The 22,103-nt window shown below is 40.1% G+C and overlaps 2 protein-coding genes across 2 annotated transcripts; one reads left to right on the plus strand and one right to left on the minus strand.

Annotated features, from left to right (window-relative positions):
- Window positions 1-900: 900 nt before the first annotated feature.
- On the minus strand, window positions 901-4,596 carry LOC141902015 (protein FRA10AC1 homolog). The gene is made up of 2 exons (XM_074789643.1): window positions 4,487-4,596; window positions 901-1,813 (listed from the first exon to the last, which is right to left on the minus strand). The coding sequence occupies exon 2, from the start codon at window positions 1,802-1,804 to the stop codon at window positions 914-916; it is 891 nt and encodes a 296-aa protein (XP_074645744.1). The 5' UTR covers window positions 1,805-1,813; window positions 4,487-4,596; the 3' UTR covers window positions 901-913.
- A 64-nt stretch (window positions 4,597-4,660) lies between these two features.
- On the plus strand, window positions 4,661-18,010 carry LOC141901588 (uncharacterized). Its single transcript, XM_074788919.1, has 7 exons — window positions 4,661-4,813; window positions 7,667-7,770; window positions 8,847-8,939; window positions 9,079-10,739; window positions 13,813-13,872; window positions 14,195-14,352; window positions 16,984-18,010. The coding sequence occupies exons 2-4, from the start codon at window positions 7,683-7,685 to the stop codon at window positions 10,698-10,700; spliced, it is 1,803 nt and encodes a 600-aa protein (XP_074645020.1). The 5' UTR covers window positions 4,661-4,813; window positions 7,667-7,682; the 3' UTR covers window positions 10,701-10,739; window positions 13,813-13,872; window positions 14,195-14,352; window positions 16,984-18,010.
- The last annotated feature ends 4,093 nt before the right edge of the window (window positions 18,011-22,103 follow it).

Consider the following 22,103-nt stretch of genomic DNA (forward strand, 5'->3'; position numbering starts at 1 on the left):
CTGACTTCTCACATCATTCAAGGATTATAGTCATCCGGGATAACTTATGGTATTATTTTCATACCCTTATTCCGCCATCTTCCAGCAGTGGTTGCTCAATGACAAGCCTGTACTCCCCCAACCCTAGTCAGGAACTCGACACTAGATCGACACCATTTTCATTTTATGACTGTCAGGATTCGACATCAAAACACTCATCATCATTAGCCTTGATCAACATGTTTTCGCTCGATCATAAGATCATCGAAGGTTTAGGAATTGACATCTGGACATCGTTACCCGAGATTAACCAGAGTTCCTTATCATTATAATCACTTTTATCGAGTAAGATTAATAGAATTAATGAAAATTGATGATGTCGAAAATGTCGTTGAGGTTGAATTAGTTGTTGAGGTTGTTTACGTGTTGATGTCCGACCAGGGGCTCACAGGATTGTCACTGACTGTTGCGTCAGTAGACCGATGCCATCTAGTAAATTTTGTGAAATCATGTTTCCCATCAGACCAGTTTGAATAACTGTCATGACCAATAAATATACAATAAAGTAAACCTCGTCTTACTCGTACATGGCAAACTTGAACATTTGTCTAACTCAAGGCAAAAACGAAATCATTTTTCTCACTTCCTTATGTATTTTCCTATCCTCAACTCGGACTTCGCTTACCTCGGACCTCAATTTGCCAGTCCTAGTTTATTCGAGTAAGGGCAGGTTTACTATCTACTACTATCTGAAAAACTCAGAATTTGAGGGATTTTGTGCCCTCTAAATTGTATGCTGGAATTTGAGGGGTTTTTGAGGGATTTGAGGGGCTGTAAGAACCATGCTACACTAATACATGTATATTCATCCAAGACGAGTTTATAGATAACATCACATGTAAATAACAGAAACATTTATGTATTTCGCTGCAATTTACAAGAACAAATCATCTAAATATTCCTCAAATTCGTCGTCCTTTGATTTTTCAACGTCCAATTTCACCGGTCCTTCCCAAATCGAAGTCGACGCCTGCGAGTCGACTGTTTTTACGTTTTTCTCGGCAGATTTCTCGCCCACAGACTGTTTTTCGGTCGTCCCCGTCGATCGACGACTCGTCGACGGACCTTTGACGACTTCGCGTTTTCGACTGTTGTAATTCAACTTATACGAACACCGCGGGCACAAACGTAATTTCACCAACGCGTTTTTCTTTTCGTTCGCTTCTACGTACGCGAAGTTCACTTCCCAACTGCGCAGCCCTTCGCTTTCCGCGCACTTCTTATTCCCGCAAACGAACTGCCCCTTGCCGGCAATCAGCTCCTTCTCGATTCTCCAACGCAACGCGATTTTATTCTCTTTGTACCGACTCAAATCGGCAATGCAATATTCCTTGAACAACTTATCGTAATATTTCTTCGCCAGTTTTTTCTCCCACGTCAACGAATCGTCGTCCCGTTCGTCGTCGTCGTCCCAGAGAAATCGATGGTTCTCTCTGATGATGTCCAAGTCGGTTTTATCGCGCGACGAGTCGCGTCCGAAGTCGCTCTTGCTACCGTTGTAGTACATCAGATAATTGTTCACCATCATCTTGTGACGGGAGTAAGCGTCCATGCTCAGAACGTGGAACCGTCGTATACGCGCTTCTTCCCGGTCGCTTTCCGATTCGTGCAGTCGTTTCGAAGGCGGTACCGCCGCGACGTCAGACGATTTCGCGCGATCGTCTCCGGCGAGGTCGCGGCGTCGTTTTCGCTTATTTTCGACTTCGGAATCGTTTTCGAATTCCGAGCCGTAATCACCGCCTTGGTGCAGCGTAACGAAATCCATTTTCTCGATCTGAAAATATAAAGATAAGTTAAAACTTCGTAATAATCTGATGATCAAATTTTTGGTATTTGCTAATTGGTAGGTACATCAAGTTTCAATGATGACATCAACTGAAAACTTAAACTGGATAGGGGATCATTCATTCATTACACACGCATTAGGGGAGGGGGGAGGGGTAAGTGCAATTACTAACTGTAATGATTATTGTATATGAACTAGGGGTTCAGGGACACCATGCCCACTTGGGAAGTGGTTCCAAATGCTCAACAATCTAACAATTTCAATATTCAACGCCCCCTGGTGACCATATACAAAAACCAATGCGAAACCTTGAAACTCACCACAATCATAGAACATGTCAGCAGCTACAATTTTGTAATTGATTGTGATAACAAAATATGCCTCGTTACCAATTTAATATGGAAAAACTAAGTTATTCTACTATTTAACGCCCCCTGGTGACCATATTCAAAACCCAATGACCTCGAAACTTACCACATTCATAGAACATGTCATGAACTACAACTTTGCAATTGATCATGGTAACAAAATATGCCTAGGTACCAATATAATAAGGAAATATTAAGTTATTCTACTATTCAACGCCCCCTGGTGACCATATATAATAACCAATGTCCTTAAAACTCGCAACAATAGTAGTTGATGTCATGAGCTACAACTTTCCAATTGATTGTGGTTACAAAATATGCATAGGTACGAATATAATATAGAAATGCTAAGATATTGCATTATTCAACGCCCCCTGGTGGCCATATACAAAATCCAATGACCTTGAAACTCACTACAATCATAGAACACGTTATGAGCTACAACTTTCTAAATGATTGTGGTAACAAAATACGCTTAGGCATCAATATAAAGTCCCAAGTGGGCTAAAAAATGGCCGATTTTGCATACAGGGGGGTTGAAAAAGTCAAATTCCGTGCGTACGTAATAAATGAATGATCCCTAGTACTACAGGGGCTTGTCGCATTTGATAGTGAATGGGTGAAACCAAAAATACATCCTCTCTACGTATTTTTGATGAAACTAGTATCACCGCGTTCAACACTAGTATCCCTGTAGGGACTTCCAGGTCGGGTTTGATGGCGGTTTAATCCACGATCAAGACAATTGTGACAAGTCCTGGCTGATATTTCTCAAAAGCCAATTATGATCTAATTGTTTCAGTTCAGGACCGGGGTCTTTAGTTAGTTACCTAATCGTTGGTGGTAAGCTTTAATAATCGGATGGGCTTATACCGGTTGGTATAAGGTAAAGCTGTGGTTTGTGAAAATATCTGATCGTGAAAATAAGAGACAGTTTACTGACTAGGGGTCCCATTACTACATTATTGCATAGTTAATACACGCGATCACAGCACAGGGCACGTCACAAATGGTCCTGTACGGATACAGGGGTTAGTCATTGATACTGATTCTACTTGTTAACTGTCCACATGTAGATCACGCAGAGAGTAGACCTAATCCCAGAATGAAGACGTAGAAATTAATCAAAATGATAGGGGGAGCAGGGATTGCGTCATTGAAAAAGTGCTTTGGAAATCATCCAACTGGGTGAAGAAATAAATGAAGTTGCGTCAGGTGACTGCGGTAAATGTTGCTACTGGTACTCGATTTACTGTCACCTGCACAGGAGCTCGTATTAGAGTTTGTTTTTTTTTTGGTTTTACATCACTTGGATCTTGGTTTCCCAAGACTAAACATATTGGATTATTCATTTAACCTCACGACAGGAGGGCCTTTGAAGTGTTGCCCGCACACTGTAAGCAGTCAGCAGGACTTGAACCCAATTGTCACTCAGCACTGATAGTGGATGCAACAGTACCATGCCTTAGGCCTATCTCACTGAGCTACTGAGGCCGCTATAGCAAGGGACTTGAATATGGGCTTTGATAATGGATAAATACTTAATAATTCACCACCGATATGTAATTGCTATTCGATCATCCGCCATGTTTTATAATGAATTTTCCCATAATGCAACAACGCGCACCCCTCGTCTATGTATTGGATTGTATAGGCCTTCTCCATATCTCCATAATGCTTAAATCTACCCGCAAACACTTACAGGACAGTACCTACAATTCAATTCAATATATCTATTTGCATAGGAGAGGCAAACATATCACAGGGGCTTGTATCAAAAGTTTGGGGGTGAACTGAAGCTTAGATCATCCAGTATCCCTGGTACTAAATATATAAAAATATATATATTTTTATATATATATTTTTATATATATAGTACCAGGGATACTGGATGATCTAAGCTACAGTTCACCCCCAAACTTTTGATACGAGCCCCTGTGAAACATATATACAATCTACGCAGGCCTAGCAAAGCCAGAAAGGCCGCTTGACCCAAACGTTAGCACCCATGCAGTAATACAGAATAAAGTACCGTAATAACAATACACAAATTATACAAATAGAATTAACAATATGACTCTATCAGAATGTGGATGCGTAATGATTAACTCTGATACGAGTCCCTGAATCACCCGAAACCCTGCATAAAAAATTTAAAACATCTGGTTACATAGCCATCGATCGGTGGTAATTAGCACGACCGAATATATTCCGAGCCCGCTTTCTCAACGCTTTTTTAATCGAATGTGGACTTTCTTCATACATAGATCGGTAGAGTATTCGAAAATCTTACGTTTAAACGAATTTCTGCAAAAGTTATTCAATTTACATCGATGTTTATGTCGTTATAATCGATTGTGTTGTCATCTCATCGATCGAACTGCAAATGTCAGGCGTTCAAGTTCTCAAGGTCGGGTGGATCCCTACATTGAATTGAATTGAATTTAAATTGAAGTTTGCAAAAATCGAGAAAACGGAAGGAAATTGGCCGAATCTAACATCTATTTGGCACTTTTAAGATGTTAAGCCGTGTACATTGAGAAGCTAATGCCAGAGAGGTCGTATCGCTTCTTCACACAAGACTTCTCTGAGGGTAGAGTCCTCAGTCTAGCTAGGCTCAGTGAGTATCCTCTGCTGGCTCTAATTTTAATTAATTTAAAATTAGTCTGAATACCACCAGTCCAGTCGTTGTTACGGTTCTAACTACTGAGAGGAACAACGGCTAGGTACTAGACTACCTCTGGCTCTGTCTGGACTCCTCCTCCCGCTCCATCCCTGCACCAGTGATACAGTACACTGTCACTGTCACCTGTTTCACCCAGTCCTGGCCACGGGCTCGTCACGATAGCTAGGCGGGGGGATCCAAAATCAAGGATTTGATCCAGTATCCTATAGTACCACCTATATTCTATTATATGCGGTACCTGGCTTGAATTACGGTCAAAACGTCTTCGTTTCGAAACGTCCTCATGCCAAAACGTCCTCCAGTCAATGGGCTTATACCAACGTTAGGTTTAACGTTGGTATAAGCCCATCCGATTATATTTCGTATTCAGAATATATAGAATGTTTTGGGCATTTGAAGCCCTCAATCATCAAAATCGGTGAAGGATTTTGCGTCGAACTCAACGTTTGAAATTTCGAAAATCGAAGAAAGCCGGCGCCACAGCATTTTCGGTCCAGGCGATTTCGGTCCGAATTTCGCGCTCAAAGACATATAATCCATGAACTATTATTCATTGGAAGTTAACGAGATAAGTTTCATTAGAAGCAAGAAGCTATTAGCTTTCATATCATGCCTGGATTATCGAAATCAGATTAGAAATAACGAAATAGTAAGTGACTGAAGTTGAGTAGTTTGTGAGCGTCGTTAGCCCCCTTGTTATTTTATATATAATATATACATCGGATTAACAGATTATCGTTTTTACATTACCTACAACTCTGATACGAGCCCCTGTGGTTCTTAAAACCAATACTCCGAGGCAGGCGAAATCTTCGTCAGCCGGCGCGTCATTAAGACTACTCTACAACCGACATCGTCGATCGTAACACATACAACAACTCAAAGTGCTTTATCGTCCCCGTGCGAACACCAAACAGTACAAACACTTCTTTGTTGAAACACTGCCAGAAAATATCATCTGCTCTGGTACAACTGAGTTGACGCCCAGCTCAGTAAAAATTAACCTAACTTGCACTCTCCCCTACCCGTCGTATTAATGCCGATATCGGATACCGCAACGTAATACTACATATTACAGATTACTGGGACAAATCTTTGACTTTGTACCCCCAGCTATCGTGACGAGCCCCTGTGTACACGTCGGTAATAAGAAACATCGTTATATATTATATGGAACAGAGACTTGCAAACCGGTCACCACTCTCGACAGGAACTGGTGAAAGGAAGGGCTTCTCTACGGAGAATGCTCATAATGAAAACTTTTTTTGAGCATTTGATTTTTTCGCGATGCGGCTCCGGTTACGAAGTAAGGGCATGCACACAGTAGAATTCTGACTTGCAATGTTGGGATTCGGAACCAAATGAAAAAATATAGTACTTTGCCCACTGAGCCACAGCACACGACTGGAAGCTAGATGAGTTGATTTATATAGCCTCACCTAACCCTAACCCTATTCTTTCACGCATGCGTTTACGTTTTTCGTGGACAATTAGTCACCGTGTCGATTTTGATGTGGCCAATTCATGCCGAATTGGCAAAAACTCCCTGCAGTTTGAATCTATTCTCCTCCCCGTTTCAAAAACTTGTCCAAAAAGTATCAGAACCCAAAAAGCATGAAACGACGATGGTTAAGTTAATCACATTACATAACCTTAGTGATGCGGAGAGAAAGATTCTACTTAAAACAAATATTAGGGGCCGCCTTTTTAGAAATCTAATCGTCAATTTGCTCCTTGAGTGTGTCGATCAATGAGTTATCAGCATAATGTTTACTACGATAATGTCCAGTCTGCAAAATATCTACTGCCAAAAAATAATTGTAATTAGTAAGGGTTTAGGGACCTGATCTAGTCTGTGGTTTAGTTTCACAATGAGATATTTTCACAAACCACAGCTTTACCTTACTTACACCAGTTGGCATAAACCCACCCGATTATAAAGGCTTACCACCAAGGATTAGGTAACTAACTAGATCTGATTGAGTCTGAATACCAGTCTGAATTGGACGCATTCCCATGGAAAAAATCGCTGGATACTAGACTAGACGTGATCATTAATAATCAAATCATTTTGGCCTTCAATCAAATGGGCTTTCGCAAAAATATCCGCAGACAGTTTACTGCCTAGTTCAAGGGTTGTTTAGGGCTAGATTTGTGGGTTAGTCCGTATAGAGGGAAAGGTTAGTTGCGCGATACGACCAGGGAAATTTTGACAGGCAGCAAAACCTATCTAATGTGTATTTCAACTTAGCTTGAAAGGATGTTGGGTCAATCAGTTTTGGTAGTACATTGGCCTACCTGATATACCGGTAGATAGAAGTACCAGAATGGATGGGCAGTTGAACTGAAACATCAATTTTATTAATTCATTTTACATTGTATTGAAGGTTTGCCAAAAAGTCTTCTTTAATAGGGCTCATAGAAACGAGACACCATTGTCTTAGATAAACCCATTCCAAGAAGATGGCTCTAAGTCTAAGAAGGCTTTTTGGCAATCCGTCATTACAGTGTAAATTGGATTAGAAATTAAAGTTTCAGTTCAGCTGTCCATCTGTGCTGGTCCTACATCAGGTATGTACTACAAAAACTGACCGAACCAGGCGACCAGACGTCCTCTCAAGCAAAGTTGAAATAGACATAGAAGTTAGGACAATATGTAGTACTAGCACAGGTTGTGGTTTATGGGTTTTAATCTGGTTTTTTTCACCAATTTCCCATGCATTACTTGGCTTGTTTTATTAGTCTCGCTAACATAATTCCGAAGATCTTCTACTCTCATATTTTTAGACGTAACTCCCTGAGAATGGATATTGGCATGACTAATGTTGATGAAAGTAATGATTCCATGTTTCAACAAGAAAAAGCTTTCAGAGTTGAAGTAGAATTACAAGGTAAAGCATTCAATCAGAACTTTTCATTTAATAAGACAGCTGTTGTGCAGGAATCAATCTGCAGCCTGGAACCACCCTTTCAGATATTCACTGATTTTTGTGAGGCTTTTTAGAAATTTTGTTGGATAAAAAGTCTTATTTTCTTAATATATACAGGCATATCAGGCATTTTAAGCCCACTTGGGAATTCAGTCCCAATGGTAAAGTCTTGAAATTTGGTTTATACATGTTTATACCATTGTAGACACATCTGCAGCCCAACTGGCTCAATCAAAATTAAGATAACCGACAGGCAGCCATTAATATTCAGGACATTTTCACATTTTTGCAGTTTTCATGGAAATTTTGAAGTAACCTCAATCAATTACCTTGATCTTTCATTCCCCCTCCCCAAGGCCCATCAGCATAAGAGAAATTGGGTTAATCGGACCCATGATGGTGTCCCATTACAATTTTTGTCCCGAAAAGGTCATTTTGGCCTAGATTCAGAGACCTGTAGCTTCCTTACAGTTGGCCATTTTTATTGAAATTCAAGATGGGTATTGGGTGGGGACCTGTGTGTGTGTTTTTAAATCAGTCAATTGTCATGCAATTGGCGGTCATTTTAGTGTTATCAGTCCTCATTTGTAGATGGAAAACGGTTTTTTAGGAAAATATCAACAGGTTTTTAGTTTTAAGTCTTGATATTTGATACTTATTAGCATTGTCATGGGATAGGCCTATATCTCCTCAGTTGGAATTTGGAGCACTGCAAAGGATACATCTCACATGGAAATGGGATTACCTAGTTATTCTTTCTCGCCACCAGGGGGAGTTGAATATTGAATTATATACAATAGGCATATGTTTTGTTACCACAACAAATCATTGTGGGGAGTTTGAAGGTCATTGGTTTCATGTTCACCAGGGGATGTAAGGTATTGAAACAGACATCAAACATCTGAGCGGGTGGGTCCACGCATCAGATTGACTGGAAATTTATCAGATTGCTGTACTACATATATTATTTAGTACCAATTGAAAAAGATACTCAAAGTACCAAAGGCTTAGCAGTTTTATGTTCTTTTTAATTTCAGTTGATGGTGAGCATTTTCAAGATGTATTTATTTGTGGACAATGCACGACTCCATTTTCGGATGTGAAAGAATTTCTCCTCCATAAAGCAACGCGTAAGTTTATAATGACCATTTTTAGCTTGTTATGATATCCTAGCTCCGACTACACTAGAATTTGCATGGCTCAGCTGAAAAAATATCTATTGTTCCCATGAGACACGAGGCAAGTAGTTTACTGTTCTCTATATTTCAGATGCTACAACAATCGGGGAATTGCAGAAATATCAATGCGATTTATGTAAACTTCACTTCTCAAGGATGTCAGTTTTAATCAAACATTATAAATCTCGCCATCAAATTAACGTCATCGGCAATGGGGAAGGTATAGAGATGAAACCTGCGCTCAAACTGGACGATGCAAACCAGTTTGCGACTGAACCGAAAGAAGATGTAAACATCCCTATCGATTCTTTGATTCGTAAAGAAAGTTCCGCGGTGCCATCTACCCGAAATTTAAGCGAACTGGATTTAGACGATTCATCGTTGCAACAACACTTAGCAATTCCGGTCACCGAGCAATTGCCATTGCACGATGAGTCTGCAACTGTTTTGATGAGCGGGAATTCAAGTCATTTGAGCGGAGACGTGGAAGTGAATGAAATCTACCTGGAAATTGAGTCCGTACCGGGCGGTAAAACGACTTCGAATACAAATAAATCTTGTCCTCCCGATTATAATCAAATTAAACCAGAGATCGATTTCTTTTTCGTGTTATCGATGGTTACGATTGAGGAAGGCGCATTCGAATACGCGAGCGGGACTTTTCGCTGCGTTTACTGCGCGTTCAAGTCGTCCCAACAGATGGCGCTAGTCGGCCACGTGCATAAACACCACGGTGACAAGTTAGGCACCGAAGACATCCCGGCGAATTTGCAAGTCAACGCCGAGGACACGCTGATGAGGATTTCCACGTATCGCAACGAATACCGACAGGAAGGGACGAAGCGCGCGAGCGTCGGTCGACCGGCGGTGAAAAAAAGTTCATCGTCGAAATCTCGTCAGCGCAATGTCGAACACCAGGACGTACCGGGAACATATTACTGCGTAAAATGCAATAAAGTGTTCAGTCGGTTGCGGTATCTACGGCGACACCGCGTCGTGCACGACGACGAAAAGGTCTACACGTGCGAAGTGTGCGGCAAACAATTCAAAACGAAGTCGTACTTGCACGCGCATCAAAAGTCGCACACGGAAAAACGCTTCCAATGCGATCAGTGCGACTTCGTGTCGACGAACAACACGTTGATTCACGCGCATCGACAATTGCACAGTAATGGCAGCGTGCTGTGCGACATCTGCGGCTTCGCGTATTCCGATAAGTCGTCGTTGGCAAAGCATAAACAAGTCCACGATCCGAAGCGACCGTTCATGTGCACGTTCGAGGGTTGCACGTGGCGTTTCAAGTCGGACACGATGCTCAAAGCGCACGTACGTGCGCACACAACGTCCGGTAAATTCAAGTGTTGCCTTTGCGGATACAGCTTCCGTCACAAGCATCACCTGCAACGCCACGAGCTAAAAACGCACGGAATACAACGCGTGAAAGCCGTTTACGACCACGAATCGTATAAATCCGACGCGGACGATTTGGGATTGTTGGTAACGGACGGCGACGGCGAAACGATGCAATATTTACCGCCGCAGTTAGTACTAGCTGCCGCCGACGAACAGGGAACGTCGATTTCGGTGGAAGCTAGTGATTTGACGACTTTGAATATCGCGTATCAGACTTTATTTCAACAAACTTCGGATGTGCAGATTGACGGAGACACGCAAACGTTAGGTTTATCGGTTATTACCGATTCTATTCAATAATGAATAAATAATGGAAAAGATAATTGAATTCATATCACTAGTTAAGTTTGTACGTTCCTTCACAACATGTTGTGCATCTTCTCAGCTCGGATTCGAATCTGATGGCCTTGCAACACTTGCCATGGCACGAAACCCAGCCTGATTAGACCCAATGTGCATGCGCACCGAAGCCATGCAAAAAATTTTCTATGCCAATCAGATTCCTTCTTGTAAAATCGCTCAGACAAATTTATGGATAGCAATAAAATAGAATGACCGGGGTACATGTGATGAAATGTGATTTCTGATTTGCTTGCAATGACCTCATCATTTTGATGCACAAGTAGGCTAATCAGGCAGGGGTTTGTGAGATGGCAGAATCTTACAATGCCATCAGGTTCATATCCTTGCTGAGGGAGGATGCTGATGGATGTAACCTTGTTAACACAAACTCGGATATACGCTTGTATATCTTCTCAGATGCCGGGTATTACAACATTAGAATTTTGTCCCACTTAAGACTAATTTATGGATTTCATACTCAATAGAGATACACAATTCACAAATTTGTACTTGGGCATGTATCAAAAGTGGGAAAGCTCAAGGAGCATGTGCTCTTGTTGCAATTTTCTTGTGCCCTTTAAAAACGAACGGCTCTATTTTTCTGGATAATCTTTCCACCGATAACTAATAGACCTGCAGTTCACTGCCCAAGCTTTAATGTCAATTATGTGCCCAGCATTTTCGCAACCCACATTTTCAAATCTAGGGAAATTATGAAGTAGCTTTGAACCATACCTGATGTTTCATCACTCTGGGGCCCATCATCATAAGAAAAATAGGATCGATCAGACACAAAATGGCCGTCCTGCCCCATGATTTGTTTTCTGCCCAAAAATACATACATATTTGTATTCCCCAAGGGCCAATCAGCATAAGAAAAATTGGGTCGATCCGACTCAAGCTAGCTGTCCTGTGACCTTTTTTGTGCGCAAAAATGTAAATTTTGGCCTGAATTCCGAGTCCTGTAGCTTCCTACTGGTTTGCCCTTTTTAGCCCACTTAGGACTTTAGGGACGCTATTGCGTTCACTTTTCTTCCGTCCAGCCATCCGTCCATAGACGGAATCCAGTTATTTTGGGAAGTTTTGAAGACACTTCAATGTAATGTCTTGATATTTGGGTTACACATGTATCTACCCTACAACCATCTTCAGCTCAAAACTGGCTCTGTCAGAATCAAGATGGCCGACTGGTAGACATTGTTGTTCGCCAAAATCGGCACTTTTTACACTTTGAACTTTTCGAGGGAAATTTTGAAGGCGCTTCGATCAATTTACATTGATCTTTCGTATATACTTGAATCCCTTCAGGGCTCATAAGCATAACAAAAACTGGGTCGATCGGACTCAAGATGGCCGTCCTATGACCTTTTAAGTGCCCAAAAATGTCAATTTTGGCTCGAATTCTGAGTCATGTAGCTTCCTACTGGTTTGCTATTTCTCATTGCAATAGCTGATGGGTATTCTTTGGAAAGGGATGTTTTATCCCCGAGACAGGTGTTTTTGATTAGCCATTTATGACGCAATTGGCGGCCATCTTGGTGTCATCAGTACTCATTCGTAGGTGGGAAAATGTTTTTCGACATTCTATTGATGTTGTGAGTTTCAAGGTCATTGGTTTTTGTATATGGCCATCAGGGGGCGTTGAATAATACAATATCTTAGTATTTCTATATTATATTTGTACCAATGCATATTTTGTTACCACAATCAATTGCAAAGTTGTAGCTCATGACGTCGTCTATGATTGTGGTGAGTTTTAAGGACATTAGTTATTCTATATGGTCACCAGGGGGCGTTGAATAGTAGAATAACTTAGTATTTCCTAATTAGATTGGTACCTAGGCATATTTTGTTACCATGAACAATTGCAAAGTTGTAGTTCATGACATGTTCTATGATTGTGGTGAGTTTGAAGGTCATTAGGTTTTGAATATGGTCACCAGGGGGCGTTGAATTGTAGAATTACTTAGTATTTCCATATTAAATTGGTAACGAGGCATATTTTGTTATCACATCAATTACAAAATCGTAGCTGCTAGGGAAATATCAGCAGGTTTTTACCTATAGCCTTGATATTTGATCACTATTAGCACCCTCAGAGGATACATCTCCTCACATGGAACATGGAATTGGGATCATCCAATTCTTAGTTCTTGCCACCAGGGGGAGTTAAATATTGAATAATATTATACTATTTGTCTTTTTGTATTCATACCTATGCATATTTTATAACCACAATCAATTGCTAAGTTGTAGCTGATGACATGTTGTACAATTGTGGTGAGTCATTTGTTTTTGTACATGCAAATTTGTAAAATTCCCCCAAAAAAACAACAAACTACAATTATTACCCTTGGTATAGTAAAGTTAGATGTAGCAAAGAATGGTTTAGCGATAGACATACACCTTCCTAAAACAAGCAGTACAGTTAACCAGTTTCTTGTCAGTTGCGCCAAGGATTTCAGTAACCAAGCGGTTAAGTTGCATCGGCGGCTCATTCGCGAATCTACGACTCCCGACGGCGGCCACATTACGTCAGTTATTGAGGCAGCGTCTTGGCAAAAGGGCCTGATAGCAATGTTCATTTTGCAAGTCCCAAAAGAATATTGCTCCAGTATACTTAATTAACAATGATGACCTCTAGAAATTGACTGAATGTTAATAAGGTAAACAGTCAACTCCCGATATGCCATCTCCCGATAAGCAGCCGCCTCCTAACGCAAAGGTCTGTTCTGAGTACGAAACGTCTGTATTTCACCATGGAACTATGTAGTCAAAATTTACCCAGATGTCATCTCCATACCGCCGAAATCCTAAATCAATGTACTGGGTGGTACGTATATCGAGGGTTGATTGTATAACATACGTATTGGCCAATTTTGTAATTGGTGTAGCTATATGATCAGCTCTATGATTATGACAAAAACGACGATTATACACCGACTGTAGACCTATTTGCGACCATTCAGAATAATTGGATGATAATAGAACTTCCCGCTAAATGCTTCACGCTAAAAAGTATGCCTATACATAGTCCTATATGAAGTGAAAAGTCTCTTTATTGTTTTGAAGGAGAGCCGAGCGAAAATGCTGTTTCCACTAAAGATATTCTTGTTTGTGACAACAATCGGTGAGCTGTGGTTCATTTTTACCATTGTATTCATGGCTGAATCATGTACAGGCCGTAGAGTTGAGACAAAGGTCCGATGATGATTTTTTTATATATCGCTTTGGCCTCCGGACTGCTAAAACCGTGTAAGAAATCTACAATTTTTCTTCTATTGGAGAAAACATTCTTTCTACACGAAACACTACACGCCTAAATTCCTCTTGAAGATTTTTCTGTTACTTTTTCAAATATTTTGCATGCGCTTGGCGACACTTTTACATATCAAATTATCAAATATCTTATAAAATTATCAGTGCAGATTTATCAATCCGTTTATTTGTAGGTGCTACCGTCGGTCTGCGATGTCATCATTGTGGCTACTACACAAGACTCCCTGCGCAGTTAGCCCAACTGTGGCACCTGCAGCCAGTAACTTCGAACTGTCTGACGCCTGAAGGGTCGCGTTATATGAGGCCGTGTTATCCTGGCTGGCGTTGTGCGGTGAGTTAGCCATCTGCGGGAAATATTTCCGTTAAGCTATTAAATTATTTTCGACAAACACAGGATGTGTGATTTAATGGTTCCCTGAATGTCTATGATTTAGCGGAGGGGTCTTATGCTAATGGTTAGCAATAAGCCTTTTTAAAGTTTGCAGGCACCATGTTTTTGGATACCTGCTGGGTCCGCATTGTTGAATTTGTGTCCCTATCCTCCCGTGTTTTTTTCATTTTGTTCATAATTTCGGATTAGATTAAGAGAAACGAAGTAAAAATATCGCTGGCGATTATATTTTTGTGATATCATTCAAAAATGTTAACTACAACACTGCGCTCTGGTGAAGTTAGTTGGGCAATTTATTCGAGCGGTTTCTTTGATTGCGCATGGTCAAAGATTTAATGTGGAATGGGTGTGCAATGGTACTTAAATCAAAACATCCGTGCCACTAATTGTCATACCACTAAATTCTCCACCACTAGTTATGTCACGAAGTTCTCCACCAGTGTTGTATCCTCTGACCCTCCTTTATTGTTGTTCTAACTAATGCTGTACCGCTGGATCTTCCCCTTTTCTCAAGCGCTAACAAGTCTTTTTTATATGATGATCACACTGTTTCTCTATTCTTCTTCCTATTGATACGCCGGTCACAATCCTCTCTTTAATCGTTATCTATAAAATACTTGAGTAAGGCCCTGGCGAGAGAACGTGTCCGTGCACAAATCCGAATGAATAAATTGAAATACCGGATGATAATATTGAAGATAATATATTCTATTTACCTTGAACAAAGAATGATTTTCCTAATCCCTATTGTATATGAATCCCTATCGTTCCGAAGCTTCTCCTGTCCTGCTGTCGACACTCGTCTTACTAAGGTACAGATTCTCCTCTCTCTCGATAGCGGCCCCCTTTTGTAGAAAGAACCGGCATTCTCAGAATTCCGATTCTCCCACGCAGGGTCTTCCGCTTTTTGGCAAGGAGCAGCTACCCAACTGTCATGACCGTTTTTAGTTACGGAAAATTTAGCCCTACTGATTTGCTGATCTAAAGGTTTTTAAGAAACTGATTTGCTGATATAAACTTTTTCTTCCAACCCTCCTGTCATGACGCGTTGTGATTTACTCACTCCTTGCTAGTCGTTGTTGAGAGAGCAGCTATTGTCTGTGAATTACCAACGAGCGCATACAGACAACAAAAACTTCAGACAGCTAGTTTTAACATTTAACACAAATTAATTTTTCTAAAAAATTAGCGATTATTAACAATTTGTTCTTAAACAACATCTAGATTACTCAAATTAAATATATTTTCAAAACTTTGTTTTCTTTTCTAATTACAGTACAAATTCATTGTTTCTTTTTTAATTATTATAATTAACTACGTTTCGGAATACATTGTGATTGATTATCAATTCTTAAATTATTTGAAATACTTATACTAATTATTTTATCTACAATTTAACTAATTCTATTTTAATACAGGATAAGCAAAACAACCACATCTTCCTAAACTTCCGGTTTTTCCTTTTACGGAAAGTAGCCGAAAATATCATCAAGTATCAGCGTGATCCCTTCACGAGCCTCATTATAAATACACTCCATTGTTCCGACCCAACCAAATATGGTTCCAACTATTTAAAAGTTTTATATAAAGATTTTCTGAATGTTTGCCAGATCTCACAGCAGAAGAACCGAGAAACAATTGTTGTTTATAGACTGATTTATGGTTTGCGTTGGTAGATGAAAGCATCAAACAAGAACTTTCGTAATTCTTACTACTAGTACGTTCTTGTCTGACGGCTTTAACGTAACCCCCACGCATACGGAAACAACATTAAGAACATTTCTAAATACTACGAAACATTTTTTCAAATACTACGAAAATCTAGCTGTGGATCACTATTGTTACATTCTTGGCTCCCTTCTGTTCTCTCCCTGAACCAACAACCTTAAGGCTTATATTTTGTACATTTCTTACATTTCTAAACCACGACCTCATCTGCTTCTAAACCGGCGTTGTCATATCGCGGAAGCACGCAATCGCATAATTTTCCAAAAACACGGAATTTCGTCTCTTTCACTTAAAGGCACCAGATCAATCGATATACTGAGTCCCAATTATTTCCACGGCAATTTTATCTGACATTGTCTTATGATATACCGTTCACTGGCTGCCAGTTACCACTTGCAACACAGCGATCAGAATCTAACATCGATTATCGAAGTTAATCGACTTTTTGCGAACAGAATATCAGTTCGGGGATTCAGCACGGGTTGGGCCGTAGTTTCAGATGGCTGCAATCGTGAAATGTGCTACGACCATTCATGGTTCCTCAGAATTATTTTGAAAGAAACCGCCGTCTAGTACTGATACATGTAATACGTTTATTTAGCTCCAATGAATCAATGAGAATCAACTACGTACTCTTCACAAATAACGTGTAAAAAGAAACCATTTAATGATATTAAGTATCATTCAACTTTAACTTGATTTTCTAGATACACCACACTCGCATAAATCACAATTTAGATGCATGACACGTATGGAAAATCCAAAGCCAGAATATAATGTTTATTTATTTGTATTTCAAATGCGATTGTATCATTCTTTGATTTGAAGTTTTGTATTTTCCAGGAAGCTGCGACCAGTTGGCGCAATGAGAAACTGTATGAACGATGGTGCGCGCCATCTGCCGGCTGTATTGACAAAGCCCTTTTGCAGAAGCTCATTACCAAATTCGACAGAGAATTGAAAGTAGAAAGTTATCGATGTTGCGACGAGAATGGGTGCAATAACTCACCCTCAACCGAGCTTATCAGAAATGATTAATCAAATGTTGCCACGGGAATCATCTATGTCGTCACACAGGGTTCCCCTATCTATTACTCGTTAAACGCGTTGTTCTGAGTATTCGGCAACAACAAAAAGCTGTTTACTCAAAATATAGTTAAAACTTCATGTATTAGAATGAAAATGACTCGTGAATTGTTATGTAACATACGTTCACTGAGAACCAGTTGGACAAACTCCTGGCTAACGGGATACTGCAGGCAACGCCACAGCGGCAACCGAGGGTCCAGCGATAATCCGCCAGGATCGTTTGTGGCACTGGAATACCGGGTTTCAAATTCCTACTACATTTCGATTGAATTCTAATGATATTTTTTCATATAAGTAAATCAATTTTCAGTGATTTTCAGTGATCTATGCCATAAACTGAGTGAGAAAGCACTATCCGATACGTTTCAAACTCTATTGACAATGATTAACTGATTTTACTACGAATAACCAGGGAGGTGGGAGTTTTTCACTCCCACCTCCCTGAAATAACCCTGTTTTGTTGCGGTATCTGGTAAGTGCCGGTATCCCATTGAATAATAAACCCCAATGCATAGTTTCAACAATTTTTGTTGTTTTTTGTAGGATACCATACAACAGCATGATGCCATTTTGATTTACATTTCACTTTTTTCTAATGTCCTTTTTTCAACACCGTAGCCAGGATGTTCACATGATAGGCACACACTTTGCCAGAAAAGGGCAAATTCAGGGGCGGGCCTTGAAATCCTTGAATTGTCAAAAGTAAATTCAAGGCCTTGAATTCAGCACTTTGGTGTTTACAATTGATTTTAGGGCCGTGAATTTCGAAAATGTTGCAAATCTGTAGATTTATGATTTTTTTTTGTAATGATGGAAATTTTGATAACAGCGTGACGATGTCTAATGCATGGCATATAAATCGTATTGATTTCTTTTTTATCCTTGGAGACCTATGTTGTACAGTAGGTGTCTATTTGAGTCATTGGGGAAAACCCACTATTATGTATATTCATGATAGTTGTGTGTGATTACTGCATGTATAGCACTTTTCAAGGAGATGATGTCAATTGACTTGGACCATGGATCCCCTCTGAAATCCCGCCAATAATATCTGGTTGAAAAAAGTAGTTTTTTCATCAGATTGAACCCCGTTTAAGCTGTTTTGATTGTTTTTGAATGGATTAAGCGAGATATTTTTTCATAAGGGTAAAAAGCATTGAATGTGCTTCTCAAACGGCCTTGAATGGCCTTGAATTTTGGTTGGTCTTTGGGGAACCCTAAAATTCCTGCGTGAAAAAACTAAAGCTAGAAAAACCAGATGCCTTTTCTTGCACATTTATAGAAAAAAATAGATTCAATTTTGCCTTATCTTTACAGCTTACTGTCATATTCTAATTTGAAGATCTACCTATCTGGGCATGATGTTTGAAGTGGCCCCCAAGGCACATAGAGAATTTTACGAGTTACTCGTTCGCCCGGTGAATTGCCCGTATCAAACATGTTTGATATTTTCGCCCGATTATTTACGCCGGCGGTCGGATCACCCGCAAATTCGCTCGTCTGCCCGCACTCGGCGAATTCCGGCGAGCGATCCATTTTCATCAACCAATAGGATGCATTGTTGATATCATGTGATTTGTTAACTCTCTCCCACTAAGTCTCAGTCGCTGACCGAATATCGGTTTGATCGCTACCGTGTCCCCGCTCGTATCGGGTGTATCAATTCGTCGGAGAATCCGCTGGCGAATTAAATCGTCGCGATCGGGCGAAAACAATGCGCTCGTGTGCCCCTAGCTTTATAGTCTTGGTACGGTTTGAAAGAATACACCTCACTACCGATAGGTTTTAAGCGTCCGGGTTGACTTTATGTGTATGTGTTTGTTTATTGGAACGTGTATCCATTATTTTCGACGTAGTTCCAACGGTCGTTTCTTCATCCAATGTACACAGTATCGACCTTCTGATAAGATATTGCATTTACGCGAAAGATCGGCGAGGAGCGTGGATTTTGAAAGGCAGAATTTCTCCGCCAATATGGTACTACTTTGAAAAGCGATTATCTTTTTTTCACGGAAAATGCATAACATTTCACATGAATTTTGTTATGTTTTCGGGGACAGCAGTGACAGATCCAGAGCTATCTGTAAATAGAATATTGAACGGGAAATATGAACGCTATGGTGGTCGATTTGGACCAAGAAGTACAATAATATGTTCCATGCACAAAATATATCGTTTCGTTATTTGTTCCTTATCGACCAATTTCCCACAACTTAAGAATTCAAACAACTTAAGAAATTGAATCTATTTCAACAAATTTCCGATGTGTAAATCTGTAAGTTTTTACCGTTTGACAGTCGTACATACCTTGCATCCGGCCTCGAAACTGGTGACATTGCGAGACCTTGCCAAAGTCCGAAGCCTTGCCAGATTCTAGCGTGTTACGCATTTTTCTGCTCCAGTGGTTCGTTGGAAGGATGTTCTATTGGCATATCGAATACATTATAAAATCATTTCTCACTAACAAAATTCATTCATTTCAAGGTGCCTGGCTAAAAAAATCTGAAAATTGTTGCATTAATCATTATCTTCATGCTTAGAGCAAACTTCAGTATTCGAAGTGATTAGTGCTTATTCTATTGCTTCGTTGTTTTATCTGGTTTGGTGATCAAACGGCATTCACAAATTTTAAAAATTCTCGTCAAATGTAAGATGAATATGAGAGAACCCGGATGTATTAAAGATACGTATATCTGTTTGGCTTGAGTTTAATTTGGCCGCCTTCTGAACAGTTCTTTTGCAGTTCCTCTAAACTTGTCGTTTGCTAAGTAATAGATAAAGAAATTTACAGATGAGTTCAAGGTCGGTAAAAGATCGCCAAACAACACTTGAATTGTGTAGACGGTGTGTGAGTCTTCAATAGGTGGGATTTTGACGAAGCGACCGATAAAATTGTTGTAAGATCGGAACGATGCTGGAATTTCACAGACGATAAACAGAATAACAATAGCTATAGCTATTCTACTAGCTTTAACGTCTAGCCTTTGTTCGTCATCGTGTGTTATTTCCTTTCTCCTAGAACTTATCTTTCTCAGAGTCCATATCAGATGACTGTTAAAGATTACAAGCAATAATGCAGGTAGGATTTCTTTATACAAAGGACTAGCAAAATGATCCATCCACAAAAATATTTCATTGAAAAAGTATTTCCGTATCGGATTGCTTGCTCGGCGGATATATTGTATAACGACCTTATTACACTCGTCATAGTACCAGTTTCCTACTGTTGTGCCGATAATTAATGGAGAACCTACGACACCAAAAATGATATAAAAACAACAAACTACAATTCTTACCCTTGGTATTGTGAAATGAGTTCTAGCGAAGAATGGCCTTGCGATAGAAAAAGACCTTTCTAAAACAAGTAGTACAGTTATCCAGTTTCTTGTCAGCTGCGCCGTGGATCTCGGTAACCAAGCTACGCGATATAACCATGGCCGAATACCCCAACTCATACTCGTAGCCATCGTGAACATATGTCTTCCCTGGTCAGAGCGGAGACAACGAAACGAATAGGCTCTTGAATTATGTGAAATGTAAGATAGATTATGTCAGACACTGCCAGACATCGAAGAAGGTAGAGCGATATGTGATTTGATGTTTGGCGACGTAAAATCACAATGCTTAAACTATTCAAAACTATTCCAACGATACTGATAGGAAGACCTCCAGCTAGTTTTACACTGATTGACAACACGTTTTGGGATAAGTAAGGCGTGCAGGGATTTCTAGTAGTTGTGTAGAATACTGAAGTCGTCTGCAAGCTGAAATTCATCGTGAGAGAAACCTGTAATTTGTTCCAGCACCTACTAAGGTAGCACGAAAATGCAGATTACGCAAATACATGTACGTATATATTTTCACGATCTCTCTCCCTACGTATATATTTTCACGATCTCTCTCCCTCTCGCCCTCTCCCCTCCGCCCCTCCCTCCCTCTCTCCCTCTTTCCCTCTTTCCCTCTCTCCCTCTCCCAGTCTCTCCATCTCTCTCATGTGATATATGACCTAGCCTCTATATTTCAGACAACCACATAAGTTAGTCATCATAACCCCCCCCCCCGTCTTTGGTGTGAAAATCACCAGAAAGATCAGCCGTAAAGAAGGGACGAATATTCCTTCATCGTAGACCTGGGATGATCTTTCCATAACTTTTTTGCCTAAAGAGCGAACGAAGTTATTTGCATTTCTATTGTGTACTGGATATGGTAGTACATTGTTGTACAAACTAGTCTGATAGCCGAAAGCTACGCTATATGATATGCTAATTAGCCATGTGCTCAAACTGCAAATTCAATCAAATTTTATTCGGCAAAAACTATCAAATCCAATTCAATTTACTTTATTGAACAAGGTTAGAGCAATTTATCCAATTCAATTTTGTTTTATCGAGCAAATTTCAGAAAATTCAATTCTATTCCGCATTCAAATCAATAAGACCAAGGGAAAAGATTTATCTGAGGTATTTGTTCCTGCCAGCTCCAGTGGCTGCCTGTGCTACTTATAAAAACACGATTGAATTGTGTTAATTATTAGCCTCGGATTGACTAGTCCGCCTATCGCTGGGAGTGTATTTGGACAAATTAACCGTCTCACAGAATCATTCGCCATTTTATGAAAAGCTGATAGGCTGGCCATAGTGCCCCTTGGGGCCCTTGTTTTACCTGAAGATGTGACGAGGGTAGATACATGTATAAACAAGAAGCCTGTCGGCTGGGCTAGCTCCGCTGGGGTTTGGTTCATAGCAGTAGAAAGATTGGAAGAAAACTGTAGGACTAGCAGTGATTGAAAACAAAAATACCTATTCAGATTGGTTCAAGACAATTCATCAGAAATATCTCCACAACTTCCGAAAATAACTGGATTTTGTCTAAAC

This window comes from Tubulanus polymorphus, chromosome 3, assembly GCF_964204645.1.
Source record: "Tubulanus polymorphus chromosome 3, tnTubPoly1.2, whole genome shotgun sequence".
NCBI lineage: Eukaryota > Metazoa > Nemertea > Palaeonemertea > Tubulaniformes > Tubulanidae > Tubulanus > Tubulanus polymorphus.